This window comes from Balaenoptera musculus, chromosome 4, assembly GCF_009873245.2.
Source record: "Balaenoptera musculus isolate JJ_BM4_2016_0621 chromosome 4, mBalMus1.pri.v3, whole genome shotgun sequence".
In the NCBI taxonomy this organism is placed as follows: Eukaryota; Metazoa; Chordata; class Mammalia; order Artiodactyla; family Balaenopteridae; genus Balaenoptera; species Balaenoptera musculus.
This window is the reverse complement of record NC_045788.1, coordinates 133,128,545-133,152,935: the sequence shown is the minus strand read 5'-3', so window position 1 is coordinate 133,152,935 and position 24,391 is coordinate 133,128,545. Positions and strand designations below refer to the sequence as shown.

The window sequence follows — 24,391 nt, the reverse complement described above, 5'->3', positions numbered from 1 at the left end:
AGCTCCCGGCCCTGGAGGGCCTGTGCCTTTCTTTGCCCCCGTCTTAGCCGCACTGTGTCTCCCATTCTTGGTAGGAGGTTGTTACACCTGCAGTCTCCAGCTAGTCACTCTCAGGCTTCAGCTGGTCCCCCGAAGGCCTCCAGGATCTCCCAGCCCTGGAGGACAGGTGCTGCTGAAAATCCCTCTGCTGGGGAATCATGCAGAGATGTGATGGCTCACTCCTGTCTTACTCCTGTGCCCGCCCGGGTGGGCTTTTAGGACTGGGAGATCCACATCCACTCTCTTTTGCTTCTGGAGGCCTGCTCGGGGTTTTAGTTGCAACCACTGGAAGCTGACTCTGGCTGATAGAAGCAGGAAACGAGTGTCTCAACCTGATCTTGGGGAGCTCACAGAATCTCAGGAAGGGTTGGAGGAACAGCCTTGGGAGGACGCAGGCAGGAACAATGTCCAAATCAGACCTAGTCTGTTGCTGATGCTAATTCCCCCTGGCTACTGGATGCTTCTACCGGAACCCCTGCCTCTACTGCTGCCCTGCACCCACCTCCCCATCTTCCAACTGAAAGCTGGGCTGGAGCCCCGGTTATGTGCCTATAGTCCAGCAGCAAGGGGGCTGGAAATGAGCAGGTGGCATTTTGAGCCCCTTCACACTTGCCAAGATGGAGATTCCTCAAACATATGAAGAGGGATTTAGGCAGGGACTGGATGAATAATGGGGCATCTCCTTTCCTTCTCTCCCAAGTCAGGTGCATCTACATGTGTACAACTTGACAGCCCTCCTGTCACGCCTCCTTCAGGGAGGAAGAGCTGAACTGGGGAAGAGAATTAATTTCTCCCTTGTCGTAAGACTAGCCCCAGATTAGAATCAGGGGCACTAAGAACCCAAAACATGGTGATCTCTCCCTCACATTATTGAAAGAAATTTAAAAATACTGAACGGGTCAACAAACTTCTGATCTCTTCCCCCATGTAGTCTCTTTTAAAAAATGTCAAATTATTTCAAATAGTGGTTTTTCTATTCTGGGGACTTTTGATGGATCTGCTTTATTTGTCTGCTAGGACATTTGTTGCTGACCGAGGTTTGTGAAGTCAGTCATACCCATGAGATTATGTAGCTGGTAAGGCCAGCTACCGTTTATTGAGTGACTGCTATGTGCTGGCACTGGGGTGGGCATTTTTCACCAAGTGTCACTAATCCTTACATCCCCAGGTACAGATGAGGAAACTGAGAGGTTACAGGCTAGTAAGTGTCCGAGGTAGAATTCAAAGCCCAGGGCCTTCTATTCTCTGAAGCTTCCCAGATGCTGTTGGGCCCCTGCTCCTGGCACAGTCCCTGGTTGACAGCAGGCAGGGACTGAGGAACATCCGCTGAATCAATGAACATTAAAGATGGCACACGAGAGCCTGGTTGAATCTGACAATCACACAGATGTAGTGTCATTAAACGAACGCACACGGATTAAACAGAGAATAAGACTTTAATTGAGCACCAGCACTATATATATAAAATGTGTCCGCATAGAAAAATAAATCCAGTCAAAGTGTCCCTGAGAATCCACAGAGTCTGCGCTCTGTACATGTACAGTGTTTGCTGACGGTTACTTTTGAGTCGAGGCCATTTTTCACATCAGTCTATCGGCACTCCGGTCAGGTTTTACAGCATCTTGGTTTTACTCTGGTCAGGTTTTACAGCAAATGTTTTACAGCATTTTAAATATTTTTTGTTTCTCACCATTTAAAACTTGTTTTTCGTTTTGTTTGTTGGGCCGTGTGGTTTGTGGGATCTTAGTTCCCCGATCAGGGATTGAACCCAGGCCCCAGCAGTGAGAGCGCCGAATCCTAACTACTGGACCGCCAGGGAATTCCCTGGAACTTTTTTATATGAGTGAGCACATGAGGCTGAAGATCATACCTTCAGTGGCTGTTTTTTCAAATCATTAAGGCCTTTATAAGGTGGCTAGTTCCCAAGATGGAGTATTTGTGCCAAGCGAGCCTTTCAAATCCGGCTCCTTGGCGGTGTGGACGTTGTCCCAGCGTCTGAGATTCTCGATTTGGGGGTTACTCAGCTGGTCTCAGCCCTTGTTTGTCCGCTGCCCTGATCACCCTCAGAGGCAGGCGTGAGAAGGAGGGGGTCGCTGTGCCCGGCTGAGTGTGTTTCCTCCTCGGAGACCAGCTCAGGGGATCGCGGCCCAGACAAGGTGCTGAGGCTGCAGCCCGCCCCGAGCTTCGGCGTGTGGCTTTCGGACACTTCTGTGATGACGCTCAGCGTGTCAAAGACTTCATTCTCAACAGCCAGTGGGAAGGAGAATAAGAGAAGTGTGCTGTGATGAGGGTGGTTCAGAAACTGCCGGAGGAGAAAAAGAGTTACTTATCAAAGCTTCCCATTTCTTTTTCTGGGCTCACAGTTTTATACAGAACTCCTGGCTGGAAAATGCTGTTTTAAAAAAAATGTGACAATAACAGTATGACACTTCCTCAAAAAATTAAAAATAGAATTACCATATGACCCAGCAATTCCACTTCTGGGTATACACCCATAAGAACTGAAAGCAGTATCTATCTATCTATCTATATATATATACATATACCCGTCTTCAGAGCAACATTATTCACAATTGACAAAGATGGAAGCGGTCCAAGGGCCCATCCATGGAGGACTGGATAAACAGAATGAGGTCTAGCCGTACGATGGAATATTTTCTGCCTCAAAATGTAATGAAGTTGATACACGCTACAACGTGGATGAACCTTACGCTAGGTGAAATATGCCAGACAGAAAAGGACAAATGGTGCATGATTCCACTTATACGAGGCACCTAGACTAGGCAAATTCACAGACAGAAAGTGACGGTGGTGGCCGGGGCCGGGGGGAGAAGGGAGATGGGGAGCTTTGTTTATCGGATACAGTTTCTGTCTTGCAAGATGAAAGGAGTCCTGTGACTGGAAGGTGGTGAAGGTTGTACAACAATGTAAATGTACTTAATACCGCTGAACTGGACGCTTAAAAGTGGATAAGGTGGTAAGTTTTATGTTATGTGTACTTTACCACAATTTAAAAAACGCGACAATAAACCTGCATCTCATTTGCTAAGTGATCACAGGTCCCCCTCTGAGAGCTCCTCCTGTAAACCCAGAGGGAGACTTTAAGGATGACCGATGCTCTGGGGCTGACGCAGCCTGGGCATCCTTGCCTCTAGGAAGCAGGGATGCTGTGAGCACGGCGGGTAGATGTGTCCTGGAATAACAGTCAGTCTCCCGTGCGTCCTCAGGCTGAGTTGGGGGCCCTCTTTGGTGCTCCCCAGCAGCCTGTGTGTCCCTCTGTTTCAGCCCTCAGCTCCGTGGCGTCCAGTGTGGCGGCCACCAGCCACTTGAAACCTGGCTGGTCTGGATCTACGTGTGCTGGAGGTGTAAAACACATACCTGATTTTGAAGACTTCGTATGAAAAAGAGAATGTAAATATTTCAACAATTGGAACAAATAATTGATTGCATGTTGAAATGATATTTGGGATATATTGGGTTGCATAAACTGTATTATTAATATTAATTTCCTCTGTTCCTTTTTACTTTAAAAGTAACTGCGGCTACTAGCAAATTTAAAATCTATGTGCTTTGTTTCCATCTAGCCCATTTTACGAACGATGACTCCTCAGGGTGTGTCCCTCCCAGCAGACGGGCTAGTTACAGACAGGAACCAGAGTCTAATCATCCTTGTCACTCCAACACTTCAACCATGAAGATGCCCATGTATGTTTCCTGAAATATCTGCTGAGTGCACGTTCTCCACTTTTCATCCTTGTAGGTTCACCAAGGCTCTTAATCTTCAGGACGAGGTGCAGAAACATTCCTTAAAGCGTGGCATTTTTAACTTCTTCCCCTCAGTTGGTTCCACCTTTAAGGGATCAGTTAAGCCTTCTGAAAGTAATTTCCATACCTCGGCCCTTTAAGACGACTTAACCTAAATTCTACCCTCCCCCACCCCCATCAGCCGACAGAAGGGAAAGGGAGGGGTCAGAGGAATTTCGCCCAGATCTGTTGTGCAAAGGCAGTAGCGGGGGGGGGGGGGGGGGGGGGGGGGGATCTCCCCAAATGTTCTGTTCCAGCGGAGCCACGGGAACAGACTGGAAGCTACCCTTGACTCTCCTGGGAGACAGGAGAGGAGAGAACAAAGCAAGATGTGCTAAATGTCAAGGAAGCGAATAGCAGGCTGGTGGCCGGCTCAGGGTATCCGTGGTGGGTAAACCTCCGGATGGCTTTTTCCACTAAAAGTCTCCATCCCCAGCAAATCTCCCTCAACTCAAAATTATGGTTAATGAATTCTCTGCACTTTGAGTCAAAACTGGAGAATTTCATGATCTGAGGACCCTGATCTGCTCATGGGTTCCTGGCACTTCCTTCGCCCTCACTCCGCTGGCCCCTCTCCAGCCTCCCCCGCCCACCCATATTTCTCACTGGTCCACAGTCAAGCCTGCCAAGTCTTCTAGCCTTGGAGGCCAGAGCTCCTGCCAACTGACCCCTTAATTAAACTCGTCTCTGGCTTTGATTTGCCTGATACCACATTGTTGTCCCATCTGTCCTTTCCTGTCTGATGAGCCCCTTTGATGGTGAAGGCAGAAGCAAAAAAGCAGGTGCACAGTTTTGCTTCCTCTTGGCTCTCCATTTACAGAACACCTCCTACGCAGAGCAAAGGGCCCGCCCCTCTTTGTTCTTCCTGCCACGAATAGGGCTTCTCAGAAGTGCCCCTCTAGAAGGTGCGTGTCTCACCCTGGTGCTGCAGTCTCGCTGGCACTCTCGTTAGAAGGTTCCGGCCGCTCTGAATCTCTTGCCTACAGTCACGCGGTCCACTTTCTACCCATGTCAGGAGCTGTACTGCCCACACTTGTTTACTGGAGCTGAAACAGCTCCCAGCCAAGTCCCCGTCCGGGAACTGCCCTCCGCAGAAGGGGGCCGCCTCGCACGAGTCCTTCCCAGGGGCAGCCAGGACAATGGACCGGCCGGTGTGGGAACAAAGGCCTGACGTCAGCTACCACGGTGACAACACGTTAACAGGCCCAGGAAAGCAAGAAGCGGCAAGGCCTCCCTAAGACACGCACTTCAGAGGGTGGGGAACTCACCCTGTGAAGAGTCAGGGACCTGTCACATCAGTTCTAGGGATCCCACGGAATAGGGAATGCCAGGACACCCTCTCCAAAGGAAGGGACCGTTATTGTGTCTTACCCGCCACCCCTACCAGGGAAGCACGATGCGAGGTGGGCCTCTTTGGGTTCTGGGGGGGTGGCACGTTCCACACCAGGAATATGGCTCCTGGTGTGAGTGATACAGAAGGCCGCCGGCTCTGAGGGGACCCTGGAGCAGGAAAGGGCCCCAGAGAGGGTACGGGCTTTGGAGAAAGCCGTCCTAGCCACACCTCATGCCGGCTAATGTCGGGGTACGAAGGCCCGGCCTCATCTCCCAGTGGCATCTCAGCTGAACCCAGTGAACGTGAAGAGGCCCTGAGACCCGGCAGATCCTTGGAGGGTCCGTGGTGGGAAAAGAGGCTGAGTGGAGTTTATGGCAAATCCCAAGAGGAGAATCACTGTGTGATCACTACAGTTCTGAGGCCGGGCTGGCCACCTGCAGCAGAGAATTATACCCTGTTTGAAAACAGCTCTGGGAGTATTGGCCATGGGGACTTGGGAGAGACAGAGCCTTGGGCCACAGGACACCAGGTGACCGTGCCACCTAGAAGTGACCCTCACGAGGCCTGCCAGACCCACCAGGTCCTGAGGTGGGGTCAGAGGGCACGTGTGCAGGCGGCCCGGCCTCCCCTGCACTTACCCCTGCTGCACCAGCACATCTGTCTCTGCTCACACCACGACCGCGCCGGGGGACGGGTCCTCGTGACCAGGAGAAGCAGGAAGAGGCCAAACGTGGCTCACAGGGAGGTCAGCGTGGCACACGGGCACAAACCAAAAATGGCCCACAGCTGCACTGGAGCCCCAACTGGGGGCCCTGAATGGCAGTGGGGAGAAAGCTCCCAACAGGCAGAGCTCTGGGCCGTGCGTCTGGTCATCCCCTTTGTGTGGAAAGAAAAGCGGCCCAATATCAGGTACTCATGGAATCCGAGGCAGGGGCCGATGGCGAGGCTGGTGGTCAGGGGCCAGAGGAAGGGAGTCCGGAAAGAGGCGTGTGGATGGACTATGGGAGCAGCTGCAAGTGGGGAGGTCCCTGGACCACACATGAACTCCGAGGCCCAGAGCGGGGCCCTCTGCCAGTGGAGCAGCCGCTCTGTCAGGCCTCAGCGGTGCCGGCCGGGGCCCCGCAGGACAGGGACAGCCAATCATTCCCGAGACAGGTGTCAACTCCAGTCAGAGCGCACTGGTGCCCCTTCCAGAGTCCATGCCTCAGAATGTGACTTTATTTGGAGGTAGGTCTTTACAGAGGTAATCAAGTTAAAGGAGCTCATTAGGGTGGGCCCTGATCTGACCTGACTGGTGTATTTAAAAAAGAGGAGATTTGGACACAGATGGGAGAACGCCATGTGAAGATGAAGGCAGAGATGGGGGGATGCTTCTACAAACTAAGGAACCAAAGGTTGCCAGCAACCACCAGCAGCCTGGGGAACGACCTGGAACGGCTTCTCCCTCACAGCCCTTGGAAGGAACTGACCCTGCCGACACCTGCATCTTGGACTTCCAGCTTCCAGGACCTTGAGACAATACGTGTCTGTGGTTTAAGCCGCCCAGCGTGTGGCACTCTGTTACGGTGGCCCGTGCTGGCTGACACAGACCTCACGTTACATCACGTCAGGCCATGGGACCCAATGACAACAGAGGAGGCCAGGAGTGCAATACCCTGAGGGTGCTGCATGCTGGGCCACCCACCCAGCGTCTGCCAGCCTGGAAGGACGACGGCCGGCCCGCTGAAGGTACGGGGGTAGGGGGGGACTGGGGAGTGGTGCCAGCTTGGAGACAGTGCCCTGTGAGGACCGGGCATTGTCCTCCAGCACCAGGTGTGCACTGAGAATCGATGACAGTATGTGATGGTGTGTCCCCAAGAAGTAGAGTACAGGGGTTCAGGGACCAAGGGGTAGAAGTAGGAGTGGCCCTGCCTGCCATCACTCCCGCTGACCCACTTGGGGAACTGGTGTCCATGCAATCTTAGGCTCTGTGAGCTCAGAGCAGGGGTCAGCAAGCTGTGGCCCACGGGCCGAATCCATGTTTCTTTGTATGGCTCAGGAGTTAAGAATGGTCTTAGAGTTGTAAGTGATGCCATTTAAGTGGTTACGTAAGTATCTACATAATGTCTCAATCTTGGTCGCAAAGCCTAAAACAGTTACTATCCCAGAGGGGGACGTTTCCACCAGGAGACACAGCAGGGATCCCATCGAGCTTTAAGTTATAGCTGCCACCTCGTCGTGCCAGGATCCTTGTGCCAAGAAACTAGGCAGCAAGGAAAGGAGTCACCACATGGGTCATCAGGAGGAGAAAAGGCTGCTGCTACATGACGGGGGGCACCCAGCTGGGTGATGGGGCAGCTCATGGTATTGGGACTTCCCCTACCCAATTCTGATGGCAAGTGGATAAGCACAAGCGCCCAGATCTCTGGTGTCCTGTGACCAGGGGCTCAGTCCTCGCAGAGCGGAGGGTCTGAGTCACCCCATCAGGTCAGTAGCCTATGTCAGCAGCGGCTGGTCAGGGGAGAGGGGCCTCTAGAAGGGAGAGCCGAGCAGCGGGTGTTACTTGTGCCCGTGGGACCAGCTGCAGTGATGGGGCTGGACCTTGTTCCGTTAACCTTCCTCTTGTAACCTTCCCCGGGGGAAGAGATCGACTTAGCTCCTCGAGAAGCTGCGCCCATGGGTCCCGGTGGTTTACGGGGTGGGCTGGAGTGGACGCTGCAATGCGCCACCCAGAGGTCCTTCAGGAAGGAGGAACTTGCTCCCCTGGCTGCTGGGAGTGGGGCTGCCTCCCCGCTGAGTGTCTCCCCCAAGGTTCCCGGGGCTGAAGGAGCTGCCACATCTAGTTACACCTCCTTCCTGGGGGCGGCCACACCCAGCCCAAGGGTACTGTGGGCCCGCAGGCCCTCTAGCCTCAGCCCTGGACGTCTCTAAAGAGCCACCCCAGCTCCAGAGCCCCGGCAGGACTGGCTTCATATCCCTCATCCCATCCTGCTGCCCCCTCTCCCTCAGAGGTGTTACTCCCGAGGCTACCGCCACTAAGACTTCTGAATGCAAATCTCCATTTTAGAGCCTGTTTCCTGGGGAATGAGACCAAAGACAGGTTCATTTGGGGCTGAGCCCGGCATATTTTCATTTCTAAGTGTGAGAGTATAGCCACGATGATTTCATTTCTAAGTGTGAGAGTATAGCCAGGATGATTTCATTTCTAAGTGTGAGAGTATAGCCAGGATGATTTCATTTCTAAGTGTGAGAGTATAGCCACGATGATTTCATTTCTTAAGGCCACTTCCATCCTACAGTCTCTATCCAGGTACATCCTTTCTTCTTCCCAAACCTTTTGAAAATAGCTTTCTTGAAAAAAAAAAAAAACTGCTTTCCTAAAGTCTCGGACACACATCCCATAATTTCAGTCACTCTCAGATATCCCACAACTGAGACCGCTCTTGCCCCTCCCCCCACCCTCTGCCCATGGCTGTTCGCTGACACTCAGCCTACAGTTTTCCCTCTCTCATCTTTTCTGCTCTGAGCTCTGCTTTACCTCTTCCTGTCCCAGGACCATCACCTTTGCTCCCTGATGACTTGGGGGTCGGGGCAGGGAAGGTCGGAGAAGGAACAAGGTCCAGGTTGGAGGGCGGGATTTGGAAAACAAACCTTTACCCCCTCCCGTAGGGCTGTCCCATGAGCTCAGACTTCCCTGAAGTGGCACCAGGGATGGGACCAGCGTGCAAGGTGTGTGTCATTCTCCAGGAAGCCACGCTGAGCTGAGTTAGGCGGCCCTGACTTAGAAGGACAACTTCCGGTCAGCGTTTTCGAATCCACATCTGGCTCCATCCTACTACCTACCTCTTTCAGGTGCTGTGGAAGAGAATTCCTCGGGGGGATGGCGTGCTTGGCCTTCTTGTAAACGCACCGCAGCAAGACGAAGCAGCCAATGAGCAGCAGGAGGGCGGCGCACACCGAGGCTCCCAGGACACCAGCCACGACCCAGGAGGGGGTGGTTTCTGCAGGGACAAGGGGCTGGGTCATGTTCTTGTCATGCACAGATTGGGTGACAGTGACCTTAACATTATTTTCACCATCACATCCAATGGTAACCCTTTACCGTTGGGGGGACCCACACGTTTGTCTCGGAAGGCGTGAGGAGAAAACCCAGCAGCTGTTCGAGGATCCAGAGGTTTCCAAGTCTCACCCTCTCCTGTCTTCCTCCAAGTTGGGTTTCTGGCAGGATTGCTGATACACACAAAAAGCAGCAGCCGCAAGAACTCTGATCCACCTTATCTACTCACAGGGTAGCAATCAGCTCCCCGGTGGGGATAAACCTCTTCTGCCTTGAAGCAGAAAACAGGACTCCCTGGGCCCGAGCCCCAGTGAAACACACGTGCTACAGCGTTTTGAACTGAGAACTGCACAGATGACCCCACCTGATCCCCTGCACTCAGAGACCTCCCCAACAGCTAGTGTGGTCGCCAGCAGCCTAAGGCTGAGCTCTGGGACCACTCAGCACCCCCTTGAGCTCCTCTCTGGAAAAACTCAAGACTACCAAAAGAATTCACCTTTGTTCTGCCAACTCTTGACCTTCCTTTCTCAGTGCATATTCACAAAAAGCTCAGGACTGTAAATCTTTTCCTCTGTCCCTTTGGGACCTATATGTATCTCCTACAACCAAGGAGTGTCTTTCTCAAGGACCTGAAAGCCATTTCTTTGAAATGTCATCATCGGGAAGGAGCGAGCCCCCGTCTAAGAGTTCCAGTGGGACCTACCCTGGCATGGCTGGTGACACTATGATGAACCCCTGGGGGACAGTGCCTGGGTCTCCTTGGGTCTCCAACCCAGACATCTTAGCATCTTAGACAAGGACATTCCACAGGCACAGCTGGTTGATGGTGACAAAATTCAAAGGATGCTTTTGTGACTCACCAAGAGGGGGAAATGGGGAAGGAGAGCAGACACTGTTTTACGCAGGCTGTGAATTGTGGGAGAATCTAATGATCAACACCTTCTATGTAAGGCTCTCTAACTTGTTTCAGTCTGTCTGAATGCTGTCAGGTGGACTCCCTTTCTGTTTCACTCACAGGGAAATCGTGCCTTCGCTTACCTATGGGATTAATCTGTAGGCAGTGGGCTTAGATGTTAATTCCTTCCTGTCATTTACTAGCTGAGCAAGTTTGGGCAAGTTACTTCACCTCTCTGGACCTTCATCTTCCGTCTGTGAAAGGGGAGAAGAGCCTTTCAATGCTCTCATTGAAAACTTGTGAGGTTTAAATGAGAGAACTATGTTTAAAAAAACCTAAAATGATGTTTGACAAAAGCAGATTTTCAGTGGGTTATACTTTTCCTTTTTTAAAAAAATTTATGTATTTATTTAGTTTTGGCTGTGTTGGGTCTTCATTGCTGCGCACGGGCTTTTCTCTAGTTGTGGCGAGCAGGGGCTACTCTTCCTTGTGGCGTGCAGGCTTCTCATTGCAGTGGCTTCTCTTGCTGCGGGCATGGGCTCTAGGCACGCGGGCTTCAGTAGTTGTGGCACGTGGGCTCAGTAGTTGTGGCATGTGGGCTCAGTAGTTGTGGCTCATGGGCTCTAGAGCGCAGGCTCAGTAGTTGTGGCGCACGGGCTTAGTTGCTCCATGGCATGTGGGATCTTCCCGGACAAGGGACCGAACCCATGTCCCCTACATTGGCAGGCAGATTCTTAACCACTGAGCCATCAGGGAAGCCCTACTTTTCCTTTTCTTTTAAAAAATGTTTGGATTTTGTCAGTTAATGGGTGATCACTTAAGAGTCACGAAATATTTGAAATAGTTCTCTTTTCGGTCAAAGTGTGTGCCTCATGCCATGTTTCATGATATAAACCTTAAGGAATATTTAAATGTATGATTTTAATAATGTCCTTATAATAATGGTAATGACATCTAACCCATATTGCGGGCTCACTCTGTGCCTGGCGCTGTCCTGGGTGACACCCTTTGATTCCCCTCATTTTGCAGACGAGGCGGCCAAGGCACCAGGCAGTTCAGGATGCGCCCCACACCACTCATTATGTTGGAGTTCACAGCAGGGAAGGACGGGACACAGGACAACCGGGCATGTACTCAGGCTTGGGGAAAGCAGTTGGCAGGTGTTTAGAGGAAAGAGGATGATTCCAAGGTCAGGGATTCTAGTGATTCAAGCTGAATGGGGATTCCCAAAGCACAGAATTCTGATTCAAGCACAAATGATTCATGAAAGGAATAAGAAGATAAGCTCTTGTTATTTAACGGTGCTTTTGAGAGGCTTAGCCATGGCAGGAGGAACACAGGCAGGTCGACTCAGCCTCAGATAGAGGCGTGGCACTGGACAGGGAACTACAGAAAAAGAAAGGAGACTGACAGAGAATTCCCTCCAGAGAGACAGCAAGACTTTCCATCTTCTATATGGCTCTGCATTCCTGAGAAAATTTGCTTAATATGATTGTAGAACAGCTTTGGATGGCACTGAAAAGATCACGTGCCTGGGTGAGGTGAAAGATTCCTAGATTCAGGCAAGTAATTTGTGCATTTACAAAACGAGGGAAAAAAACCCAACAACAACAAGATTCAGGAAACTCCAGGCTGGAAAGCTTGATGTGATATCCAGAAAAAAATACAAACATTCTAGAATGGATGGTTAAGTGGCTAATTACAAATACTTAAAAAAGATAAGGACAATAACAAAAAATAATAACATGAGGACACTGTAAGAAATTAGCTCAAAGTGGCTGCCTTTCCTTTTTTGGATAGGGTTACTTGTTGGTAAATTATGGCACATTATGGGCTGGTTTTTCCCAAGCTGTTTTCCTTGGAATGCTCATCCTCAAAAAAGATGTTGAGGGCTTCCCTGGTGGCACAGTGGTTGAGAATCTGCCTGCTAATGCAGGGGACACGGGTTCGAGCCCTGGTCTGAGAAGATCCCACATGCCGCGGAGCAACTAGGCCCGTGAGCCACAACTACTGAGCCTGCGCGTCTGGAGCCTGTGCTCCGCAACAAGAGAGGCCACGACAGTGAGAGGCCCGCGCACCGCGATGAAGAGTGGCCCCCGCTTGCCGCAACTAGAGAAAGCCCTAGCACAGAAACGAAGACCCAACACAGCCAAAAATAAATAAATAAATAAATTTAAAACAATACCTTGTGCCTATGTACTTATTAAAAAAAAAAATGTTGAAAGATCAAATATGCTAAAAATGCTAATATATAGGGTAACTTTTCTGAGAGGGAAATGCGGTGTACCATCATTTCTAAGCACATCTGACTACCGGGCTCTTGTTTTGAGAAATATCCCATAATCACGCATGGGACACAGTTGTGACAATGCTGCACTTGGCACTGGGTGTCAATTTCAGCTGATATTTGCCAAAGTCTTTCATGGTGACTTTGTGGACAGTAAAACGAAATAGCTTACATAATAGTCCACTATATTCAGATGGATTGGTGAGCAGTAAGCAACTAGTTAAGCGGTCCAGAGGAAGGTGTATCCTAGACACACCAACAGTTTAAACAACAAACTGGTAAGGATCCTGAACCTCGTACCAGCAAATCAGTTGATGAGACAAAGCAAAACAGGGAGAGAAATATGTTCAATGACAAAAACCAACATTCACGAAGAACTTGATAAGCTGAAATGATGAATCACTGTGATGACAGCACTGCAACTGCCTCAGAACTGCAGTGACACAGAAGATGAAAAGTTTTGCTCTCTGGAGGGAATTCTTTATTACTTTATTACTCTCCTTTGTATTTCTGTAGCCCCCCAGATCAGCACCTTGCTTCCAGGAGGGCCTCCGTAAATGAAAATGGTCAGGAGCGGACCTGCACGTATGCATCCTTTTGTGGTCTGAGCTGGCGAAGCCTCTGGACATCTTTAAGTAACAAAAAGGCCCCAAAAGGCCTGACGTTTGTACACAGACATCTAGGCCACAAGTTTTTATCATTCTGTACGCCAATGCAATGCATCCGTACAAAATTACTCAGTGTCTAGGCCATCTGGTACCCTCCCCCTTCCTCTTTTCCTCCCTCCCTTCCTCCTTCCCCGTGTTTTTTTTTTTAAGAAACACCAAGCATGGAGGCACTCTGCTAGACACTGGGGTACACATCATATGTGGGGGACTGTGTTGAGGTCCTGAATTCACGAGGAACCCTAAAACCAGCTTGCTGAGGACAGGGAAGGGTTTTCCAAACTCTTCCCACCATGTGCCTGAAGGAACTGGAGATGTGCAGCCTCGGAAGGAAAGACTTCTGGCGGGGGGGTGTCAGGGCTCGACCTTGGCTGGGTGGGCTTGGGAGGACTGAGACTTGCTTCAGGGAGCCCAGGAGGACAGAACGAGCACACTGGAGGCGGACGCGTGGAGGGAGACCTCAGCTCCCCGGACGGAAGGACCTCCCATCAATCCCTTTGGTCTAGGAGTGAACGAGCTGCCTCAGAAGGTGGGGTCTCCTTCCCAGCATGAGGCGGTCAGTCACGGCTGAACGGGGTTGGAGTTTGAGCTGGATGATGATCTCTAAGGAGGCTTCCGGCCCTCACACTCCCGGGGAGTCTCTAAAGCTACTTAAGATGCTCAGAGGAGGGACTTCCCTGGCGGTCCAGGGGTTAGGACTCCGCGCTTCCACTTGAGGGGGTGTGGGTTCGATCCCGGGTCGGGGAACAAAGATCCCGCAAGCTGCATGGTGCCCCCGCTTCAGAAAAAAGATGCCCCGAGGAGACAGAACTGCAGACGGTGCATCTCGAGACTCACCGTCAGCGGTTGTCTGCTCACAGACAGGCTCACTCCACTCCCCAGTTTTGTTCCGATCAGGAAGAAACCCTCGGACTTGAACACAGTAAGTGGTGTGTGACTCAAGATTTCGGAGGACCTCGAAGTCATACTGACCAGTAACTGGAAACTAGTAACAGAGACAAAAATAAGAACATGCCTCAGCAGAGAAGGGATGTCATCTTTTATTTTCTCCCCACTTACTGGTTATAATCGTTCCTTCAGGCTCAAACTAGGAGGATGAAGGACGCAGGCGCTCCTCCTGGTCGTCTCTGGGGCCCCGGAGACCATTCTAAGGTCGGGGTGGGCAGAGCAAGGACCGACCACGGTCCTGCCAAACCACCTCATGCCCTGAATTCTCCAGTTTAAATGACACGCAAGCCATCCCACTTCTTTTTTTAAAAAAAAATAAACCAGTTGTATGGGTTGAATTTCGCCCCTCCCAAATTCGATGTTGAAGTCCTAACCCTTAGTACCTTCGAAAGTGACTTGGTCGGATAGAGGGTCTTTACAGATGTAATCAAGGTAAATGAGGTCATTAGCGTGGGCCCCAATCCCATACGACTGGTGTCCTTACAAGGAGAAAATTTAGACACAGACGTGCACACAGAATGCCACGTAAGGATGAAGGCAGGGATATATACTCAGGACCCAACGATTGCCAGCACCCACCAGAAGCTGGGCGAAAGGCCTGGAACAGATCCTTTCTCGTAGCCCTTAGAAGGAACCAATCCTGCTGGCACTTTGATCTTGGGCTTCCAGCCTCTAGAACCTTGACACAACACATTTCTGTTGTTTCATCCACCCAGTTTACGGTACTTTGTTAAAGCAGCCCTGGCGAATGAACATACCAGTCATCTACAGTAAGACTCAGTGTGATTTTCGAAGTCCAGAGCGTGTTCCTGACAAGGCTGCCTGGGGGTCTCCTCTGAATTACTTCTCCATTCACGAGCCTGAGCTGCCCGCCCCCAGCAGCTCAACTCCCCTTGAGGGCACACCCCTCAGCCTAACTCTGGTGGGGGCATCCCAGACTCATCTTAGTTTAATTTAAATATATCATAATTGATGATGTATTTCTGAATTTGAGAAACCAAAATAGTTTACAGCAAAATAAAGGGAATTAAAAGAGTACATACTGCCTGTATTCCCAGCATGGTTACAATTTCCTCATAGAAGGGCCTCATGAAAAATCTGTTACGTGAATAGGAGCTGCAATAGAAAGTGAGCACAGACTCTGTTTTTACTTTAGTAATTGGTTACTTTTCTTTGGGGGCTGGGCCTGCTGACAGCTTGATTCCTTTACTGTATAAGAAGCTAAGTTCACTGAAGGCGAGGATTGGATTTTACCGATTGAAAACATGAAGAGTACAGTATAACTTCTAATCATTAAAAGCAGAAATAAAAACAAAAAACCCCTGGTTTTATTTCCAGGAACCCAATACTTCTAAAACCTTACAATGCATTTTTTTCAAGGCTAAACTCAGAGGCTGACACGTCAGAAGCATACATGGAAGAGGGTGGCACAGATGTGAGGGCTTTTCTAGCCTTTTTTTGCTTCTGGACAACTTCTGATTTTACCTTCTCACTTTCTCCCATCAGGAAGAAAGAATTTCTAAAAGCTTTTAATGCTCTTAGCTCGTGACCTAATATGGCACGCTCTCAGAGACACCTGCATTCTAGAAGGGAACCATTTAATCTTATTTCTTTCAGGCTGCTGTGACAATACCAATGGCTGGGTGGTTTATCAACGTTTATTTCCCACAGTTTTGGAGGCTGGGAAGTCCAAGATCAAGGCACTGGCAGATCTGGTGTCTGAGGAGGGCCTGCTTCCTGGTCCATAGCTGGGTCTTCTCAGGAGTCCTCACATGGTGGAAGGGGCAAGGGAGCTCTCTGGGGCCTCCTTTATAAGGGCACTAATCCCATTCATGAGGGCTCCACCTTTATGACCTAATCACCTCCCAAAGGCTCCACGTCCTACTACCATCACATTGGGGATTAGGTTTCAAAGTATGAATTTGCAGGGGAGTGTGGGTGGGGTGGGGAGAGGGGGAAGGGAACACAAACGCTGAGTCTATAGCACCTATAAACTGGTAAAGGTGACCCTGCAGGCACAGTGAGGGAGGGACTGGGGAGCAGGCAGCCTTTCCAACACTCTGTGTGTCCCACCAAAGTCTTCCACACTGCAGGCAGGCAGAGTGAAGGCACAAATGTGTAACCATATGCCTGTCCTGAGGGCATATTCTAGGTAAGAAGCTAAAGACATAAACTGGGTTTTGAATTTCATGCCTGGGGCAGGAGGCACTCAGGCCTGGTAACTGTGGAATCTGATCCTTAATCACAGTAGGCTGCTAGCTCCAGGAGTTATCTCCAGACTTTAGCAGGCACACTTGCATTTGATAAGTGACCATAAAACTTTCTGTGTTGCTTCCTAGGTACACAAATCCTGGGGTCTTGACTATAAGCAAAATCATCTATTCTGTGAAGAAGGCAGATACCCTGCGTCAGTTAACGAAGCATTTTTAAAAACTGAAGTATAGTTGATATACAATATCTTATTGGTTTCAGGTGTGCAACATAGTGATCTGACATTTATATATGTTACAAATTGATCACAACAGAACATTTTTGGGGGGGGAAATTAACTTGAGATTTTTGGGGGGCTACATAGTATGTAGATATAAATTTAATTACATCATTCCTCAGACAATATACACAGGTGACCCCGTCTTCCCAAACGCTTGAGAATCAGTGATAAAATCAACATTTAATGCAGAAGAGATAACATACGCATAACTTAACTTACATAAAATATACGTAAGTTAGTTTAGGACCACAGATGGCATTCAACTCAGAAGCACTAAGTGTAAGAGTTGACCAAAGATGAATGAAAATAGCCTTAACACGTCTACACAAGGGGACGGGAACCTCACGTATTGACCATACCCATTGTTCAGGTAATGGGACAAGCTTACTTTTTTCATTATGTCATTAAATTCCTCAACAATCCTATAAAGTAGGTTATTATCCTCACTTTATTAATGAAGTGGATTATATGCCCATTTTGCAGACCTGAGAAGCTGAGGTCAAGAATGTGACTAGAGTCACACAATGGCAGGGGCAACGTTCCAACAGGATCTTTCCACTCCCAGCCCATGTTGTGAAAGGCACTGTCCCTGGAAGAGGAGGAAAGCAATGGGGAAAAGTGGGGTCAGTCCAGTAAAATGTGACACCCACCATTCATCCAGGGCTGGGGCTGCCCTGGCCACAGACTTGACTATTCTGTGGTGTACTGGGGCCTCATGCCATGAAAACAGTAGACATTCACTGATCACCTGACTCCGCTGACTCCAAGTTCCGCCAGCCAATAGCTGAGTCAGCTCTGCCTTCTCAGGCGACTTCCCTTTGGGGAGAGAAAGGCCTGAGCTCCTGCACCAGCACCCAGGAAGTCTGCTCTGTGCATTGCCCTTGTGGACTGGGAAGCATGACCTGACATACCGGCCATCCCCCACAATGGGAAGCTCAAAGGACCAGGCCTGAGATCCTCTGCACCAGCGGTCCCCAACCTTTTTGGTACCAGGGACCAGTTTTGTGGAAGACAATTTTTCCAAGGACCAGGGGCGGGGAGGATGGTTTCGGGATGATTCAAGCGCATTACATTTATTGTGCACTTTATTTCTATTATTATTGCATCAGCTCCACCTCAGATCATCAGGCATTAGATCCTCGGGGTTGGGGACCCCTGCTCTGGACCATAAGGTGCTGCCACCTGGCAAAGCCTCCCTCCGACCAACACTGAGCAAAGGAGAGGGAGCTTACATCTGCAATGCATGTGATTCACCATGCTTACCTTTTCGTCAGAGCCATTTTTCCAATATTGCACATGATAAGTCCATGAGTTATAAATATTCCTCATGGTCCATGTTTCAGGTTCATTCTTAATTTTTGGGGCTAAGAAACGCATATGTAAAGAATTAGCAAGTGCTTCTACTTGGATTCTGGGAGGTCCGATAATGGCTAAGTATGAGAACAAAGCAAAATGACAATCAAAATTCACATGTTAAAAACATCAACATTTATTTTTCGTAACTGGGCAGACCAACTGGGCTACTGAAGTACTCTGCCCTGTGATACACTGCTGAGGTGACGCTGACAGACATGGCTAAGGAGGATTCTTGGATTTTGTTTCTTAAAAAAAAAAAAAAAATCTTTTAATCTTTGCCTTTATCAATCAGGTTTAGTCCATTTATGTTTACTGTGATTTGATATATTTGGAATTATTCCAACTACATTACTTTGTGTTTTCTGTAAAGACTCCCTTTTTTTTTTTTAAATGGCTTATTCCTCTCCTCTTTTTTTCTTTCTGTTGGGTTGAATTTTCTTTATTTCCATTGCTGGGTTGGAAGCAACAGATGGTATTTCTATTTTTAGTGTTGAACCTATATAATTAAACCACTTTCCAGCAAATACATTTTCCAACAAAGTCTGAAACTAGATCTTCCCAGACCAGGGCTTGAACCCATGTCCCCTGCATTGGCAAGCGGATTCTTAACCACTGTGCCACCAGGGAAGTCCTGGGCAATCCTTCTAATGCATCTCTCGATCTGCTCTTTGGAGGGCTGCACTTGAGTTCTGTTCATGAGATTCTTATCCTCCTTATTCTCTCAATTGCTATCTGGTGGTTTAATTAGTTTTCAATTCCTGATGTTCTAATGATGTTCATTTCATGACCTCTGGTGGGTCCCCATGACCTTCCAGCTCTAACCCGGGAATACTTTTTTCAATGCCAACCTGACCCAACCCATCTGCCATCAGCTGTATCCGTCCCTCTGTCCTTCATCCTGGGCCAGCTGGTCTTTCTGTCTCTACACCTGCCTAAAATCAGTCTTTATTCTTCTGCTGATGGTATCACATTTCTTTAAGTCATGATTCCAAACTGACTTCCTCCCCCAAAATTCAACACACAAATCCTTCTAGTTTTTCTCATTAACAGCACTGGCCCCAACTCGTTTTTACCCTCGAGGCATTAAAGTCATCAAATTTATATTTAATTATCTTATTGCTTTATGCCTATCCTGTCCTATCTCTCCCACAAACTTCTTTAAGGCCACAGCCCTCTTTGCTACATTCCCTAAGCTCCTTGTGCAAGGCCATCCACTTTGTGGCACTCAAAGAATTCTTGCTAACGGGCCAACCAAGGGGGAAATAATCAAGGCAAGATGATGGCATAACAACGAAATAAAAACCGAGATGGCTTACTGTCATCCACAGGACAGAAGGTGACGTTTATCCAGTCTGAATGCTCGTCTTCAAATTGAGCCCTGACCCTCAAGGTGTGGTCACCATACTTGGAAAGACTTGAGAAATCACATTCCGTCAAGACAGTACTAGTGCATATATCTTGGAATTTCCTATAACTACAAAATCAGAAGAAATCATGAGAGTTCTAACCTCAGTCGCTCTGAGGCTGACTGGTGCTTTATTCTTCTGCTACCAAAGGATAATGGAGGAGGATGAGAGAAGAATAAAGCAAATTCTTTATTGTCAATTTCAAAGAATACTACGTATCATTCATAGGAGCATTTTCCAAACTGTGCTCCATGGAACCTTAATGATCCTTGAGGTATCATAAGACATTTCAAAAATAATCCATCCCACAGTCAAACAATTTGGGGCAAAAACTGGGTGAGACATGAATAGGTGTCTGTCTTCACAACAGAACTGCTCAGAGACTTTCATATCCTAATAAAACGTGTCTTTCCAAAAAGGGGTTGAGCATTCAACATATTTGACCAAGAAAGCTGCCTTCTTTGACTATGTATTTCTGAAACTTGTGGGGCATGGTTTGTGAAATGTTGATATTCACAGATTAGCCAAAATAAGTGTATCACAATGATTTCAAATAACGTCTCGTAAATGACTATTGTTCAGTTACGCTGGAAAAATTATAAAATTCGTTGACCTCAGATCTCCAGCCCTGGCACCAACCCCTGAAGGGAGGGTGGCAGAAACATGAAGTGGAAGGAAAGAAATGTTTGAGAATACCTACCAGGTGCGTGTAACTTAACCTCACAACAGCCAAAGGAGCTATAATTAGCTGATGTAAGGAAATCCAGGCTCTGGTCTTGCAAAAAGTAAGAATTTTGTCTGACTGGCACCTTCCTGTCTTGGTGCCAAAACCAATCTGGCTACCCTAAGAGGTAACAGTGAAGGTGATGGTGATAAAAATAATAACAGCCAACATTTGTCAAGCACGTAGGTGTCAGGTAGGGCACTGATTTCGCAGGATTATCTCACTGAATTTTCACAACCCCAGGAGGGCGGAACTGACATCACTCCTATTTTATAGATGAGGCACAGGCGTGGAGAGCCTAAGAAACTCGCCCATGGGACTCAGGTCTGCTTGACTTCAGAGCCCATTGCCTCAGGCACCACCCCACACTCCACTGCACTCTTAGGAGGCAGAGATAATTGGGCTTATGCTATCTTACTGTCTGCTTTTTTCACTTAATAGACCACAAACATTCTCTAATCAATCAACTCTTCGTGGCTGCCTAACATCCCATCACTGGGGAAATCCAAGGGTCATTTCATGAAGGGGGTTTTCTCACATGTGGCCATTTCTTTCCATGCATTTAAACTAATGCATGAATTGGGTGGAACACAGAGTATTTCAAGAGTTGTTCTGCAATAACTTCCCTTTCATTCGGTCATTTTTATTGCATCTACATATATTTTTCTTCCCATCAAGTAGCTAATAGGATCTATTCCGCATATTTACATCTAATTGTTTTAGATGCTTCCATATTAAAATCACCAAGCCATCCTCTGAAGTCCCCTCCACCACCGGTCACCCCTACCCAATGTACACATACAACAAGAGTTTGTGCTATGCAACCGCTCAGGTTAAATTGTAATCAAACCTTTTCCAGAGCCACAGAAGGGTAATCAGATTTTTCAGGATCAAATTTCTTCCACACCCAGCACGTGTTTTGTTTTCCCCAGCACAGGCCATGCTTGGTCTGCACGTCTATGCTGAGGAGACCTGGAACCCAGGTATCCATTCTTGGTTGCTGGGAGCTCTCATCTAAAAGACAAACACCTAAAACCAAACACCTCTACTCCAATGGCAAAGAAGCAAAGAACAGAACAACAAGAAATAAACCACAGGGGAGAGGGACAGACAGAGAGGGAAGTTCATTTTCCACAGTGAAATCCCTAGAGCTATCAAGACAGAGTGGAGAAAACACAGAGACGAAATTATAAAACCAGTCAGTGCTAGAAAATACACCGCAGGAGAAAAATAAATCTCAGAATGATGCTTATTAAGTCCTTGGGGAAACTGACAAACCTGGAATATGGACTTAAAGGACTGTATTATTGGTGAAGCTACCAAATCTTGATAACTGTACCACAGCGATGTAAAAGGTTATCCTTGCTCTTATGAAGTACACAATGAAATATTAAGGGGTAAAAGCAAGAAAATGCGGCGAACCTTAAAAATTGGTGAATATCAGCTCTTTGGAAGTTCTTTGTATTATACTTGAAATTTTGAAATGTTTTGTTACCTGGGAATTATTTCGAACTAAAAAGTTTTTTAAAAATGTAAACGAGGATTATCTTATTCATCTTTCTCCTTCTTCTCTGACTTAGCAGGCCTTGGATATGTTTGTAAAATAAAGGCCAGGTGGGAGGAGTGTGGGATCCATGGCATCTGAGACCCCCATTTCCTCCCTCCTCACTGAAGGAGTTGTCTGCCTTTGACAAAGTTTCTGAGTCCCACGGGAAGCAGGTGTGCGGCTCACTGGCCTTTGGCCTCCTGTTGCTGTCTGCACCTGGCACAAAGGTGCATCATCTCCACTCCAGCCTGTGGTGTACAGTGGCAGGCTGCCAAGGGAGGGCTGGCACAGGGAAAAACCGACAGGCCGGGCAGGTCCTGGGAGGTCAGAGCACCACTGAGGCAATCGTGGTTGGTGATACCCTTCCTTCATAAGCGTCTGCTGTCTTCAGAGGACACAGCCAACAGCCAGCAGCTGTCTTACATTCAATTTCAGAGTAACTGAGTGCCCACTATGCAAATGATCTGCACCCCCCAGCACTGGGGTGTGCAGTTTATAACCTACTGGAGGGGGTCGGTGGTAAGCAAGCAAGGGGCTTCCTGCCTGCTTTGCATACCTCAGTTTTCTTGGATAGCTTCCACTGTTGACTTCTAGCAATACTACTCTAATAACTGGAAGATGGTCACCACTGGCATTTGTCTCTTAAAAAACATTAATAGTGACAAGCCCGATATGTTTGCATTGCAGTAGGCTGCCACGGGGGCCAATGACACTCACCATCTACGTGATAAAATGTCTGTCACACCATGAACCATCACAAGAAAAAGGAAAGAGGATTTTACTTGTCTGTTTTCAGAGAACAGAGCTTCCACAAGAATTTCTGGGACAGAAAGAAGGCCAGGAAAGAGGCTCCCCCTGGGCTGTCAAGGTCACTGGGGTGACAGCAGTCAGACTCTCTCCTTGGTCCGGCCCAGTGACCAGCCCAGCCAAAGCCACCATCCTCTGCCAAGAGCACCCCAGACTTACCTTTGGTACTGAGCTGTGAAAGTCAGATTCCCCTTGGGAAAAGCAGGCGACTCCCACTGTAGAATGTTCTTGAAATTAACTGAATTCATTCTGACATTTTCAGGAGGTGGCACCATTCCTAATGCTGTAAAAATAAAGGGGAAAAAGTTGGCAACTCTCTTCCTCTAAAAGGCTGCCCAAGAAAATAACCATATCCAATACTCAGGTCTTCCCTATGTCTCCAAGTCTTCAAATGGGCATGTGGGTGAAGGAGAGACATGCTTTAGCTGTGCTGAGGAGTCTGGATTGTATTTGAAGAGAAGAAATTGCTAAGGGGAGGAGGATAGTAAGAGAAAAGTGGGGATGGCTGAGGGTGACCTGGATTTGGGTGGTGGTAGAAAGGTGTGAAGGGGTGGGTAGATGGATTTTAGATATATTTCCAGAGGTATAAAATCTAGGCTTCCTGATACATTTGGTGTGAAGAAGTAGATGTTAATATCCATTCCTGGCTGAAGCACCTGATGGCCTGACTGGGGCTGGGGACAGGGAAATCAAGAGTCCCAGTTTAGAATTTGCATTAGGTTTGAGATGCTGAAGGATACGTAAGTCGGAATATCAGAGACAGCAGGGTGTATGAGCCTGGGGCACAGAATATAGATTTGGGCTAGAGACAGAAATAGCTGTTAAACTTTTTAATAGAAAATGCCAAACATACACAAAAGTACCGAGAAGAGTATATTAAACCGCCACCGGCCCATCACCCAACTAATGCCAACAGATATAAATTTGAGAGTCATGAGCCCATACCTGGTATTTAATGCTAGAGTTCTGCTGATACCCCCCAAAAGGGATTAGTGTAGGGGAAGGAGAGAAGAGGGCTCGGGCATGAACTTGGCTGTATGGAGATCTGGTAGAGGGGGAGGATCCCAAATAGAAACAGGCTGGTAGGTAGGAGGGAAACCGGAGAGCAAGGTACCCTGGAAGGCCAGGGATGAGTTCATCAGAAAGGAAGGAGGGATCCACAGTGCTGTTTGAACCTGGGCTGGCAATTTAGAGCAGGACAGGAAGGGTTTCACTGGATTTAGAACTCAGAAACCATAGAGCTGCGGAGTTGAGGGGCAGAATTCAGATCTTGGGGTGCTGGGGACTTAGTGGGAGGCCCTGACCGCCAGCCCAGGCACTTAGTCACTTTGAGTGCGCCTATGGGGTCCGCTCAGGGGTCGTCTTTGGGGCCATCGCTGCCCGAGGTCGTAGCCGGGCCTCCTGGTTCCCGAGCGCACCTCGGGTCGGGACGCAGCGCCACGGCGGGGCCGGATCCCCGCGCAGGCAGCCCGGCTTGGGAAGCGTGCTGGGCGAGTGATTGAGCCGACACTCCGGAGAATGCCCGGCGTCCCCTCCCCGCAGACCCCTCACCTGACACCAGGAGGCAGCCGCCCAGCCAGCTCCGGAGGCTCTGAGCCATGGTCGCGCATGGAGCCCGGGTGGGCGCTCGGGGGGCCGCGAGCAGCCGCCGGGCGCCGGGGTACGCACCCCTACGCCCGCTTCCGCGCCAGCGTAGGGGAGATCCAGCCCGCCCGCCCCGACGCTGCTTCCGAGAACCGGCGGGGCGGGGCGACACGAAGCCCCGCCCCTGCCTCGGACCCCGCCCCCGCGCGTCAGTCTCGAGAGGCCGCTCTCACCGGATTGGCAGGGGCAGGTGCAGAGGTGGAAGGGCACTTTCCTCCTCCGGGTGAGTGGAAAACAGATTGTAAAACAGGTTGCAAAACTGTACGTGCCGTGTCCCCATTACATTAAATGCATGCTTTGAAAGGAGCCGCAAGTTAAATACATACACTCCAACGCCAACCCAGAGGTGATATCTGGATGGTGGTGGTTTACACCATGCAGTATTCCCCAAGTTTTCTCCAGAGAACAGG

The 24,391-nt window shown here is 49.0% G+C and overlaps 1 protein-coding gene across 1 annotated transcript; it reads right to left on the bottom strand.

Annotated features, from left to right (window-relative positions):
* Nucleotides 1–1,456: 1,456 nt before the first annotated feature.
* IL10RB (interleukin 10 receptor subunit beta) lies at nt 1,457–24,085 on the bottom strand. Its single transcript, XM_036850001.1, has 7 exons — nt 23,889–24,085; nt 22,497–22,620; nt 19,171–19,328; nt 17,762–17,928; nt 13,897–14,044; nt 8,999–9,156; nt 1,457–2,341 (listed from the first exon to the last, which is right to left on the bottom strand). Exons 1-7 carry the CDS (start codon nt 23,935–23,937, stop codon nt 2,060–2,062), a joined length of 1,086 nt encoding a protein of 361 aa, XP_036705896.1. The 5' UTR covers nt 23,938–24,085; the 3' UTR covers nt 1,457–2,059.
* Between the last annotated feature and the right edge of the window lie 306 nt (nt 24,086–24,391).

What these genes read in the sequence shown, in the direction of transcription:
- IL10RB (XM_036850001.1), bottom strand. Translation starts at nt 23,937, where the DNA reads ATGGCTCAGAGCCTCCGGAGCTGGCTGGGCGGCTGCCTCCTGGTGTCA. An exon ending in CGGCTGCCTCCTGGTGTCAG is followed by an intron (nt 22,621 to 23,888) that starts GTGAGGGGTCTG and finishes TTATTTTTACAG; the next exon opens with CATTAGGAATGGTGCCACCT. An exon ending in TGAGCAGACAACCGCTGACG is followed by an intron (nt 9,157 to 13,896) that starts GTGAGTCTCGAG and finishes TTGTCCCTGCAG; the next exon opens with AAACCACCCCCTCCTGGGTC.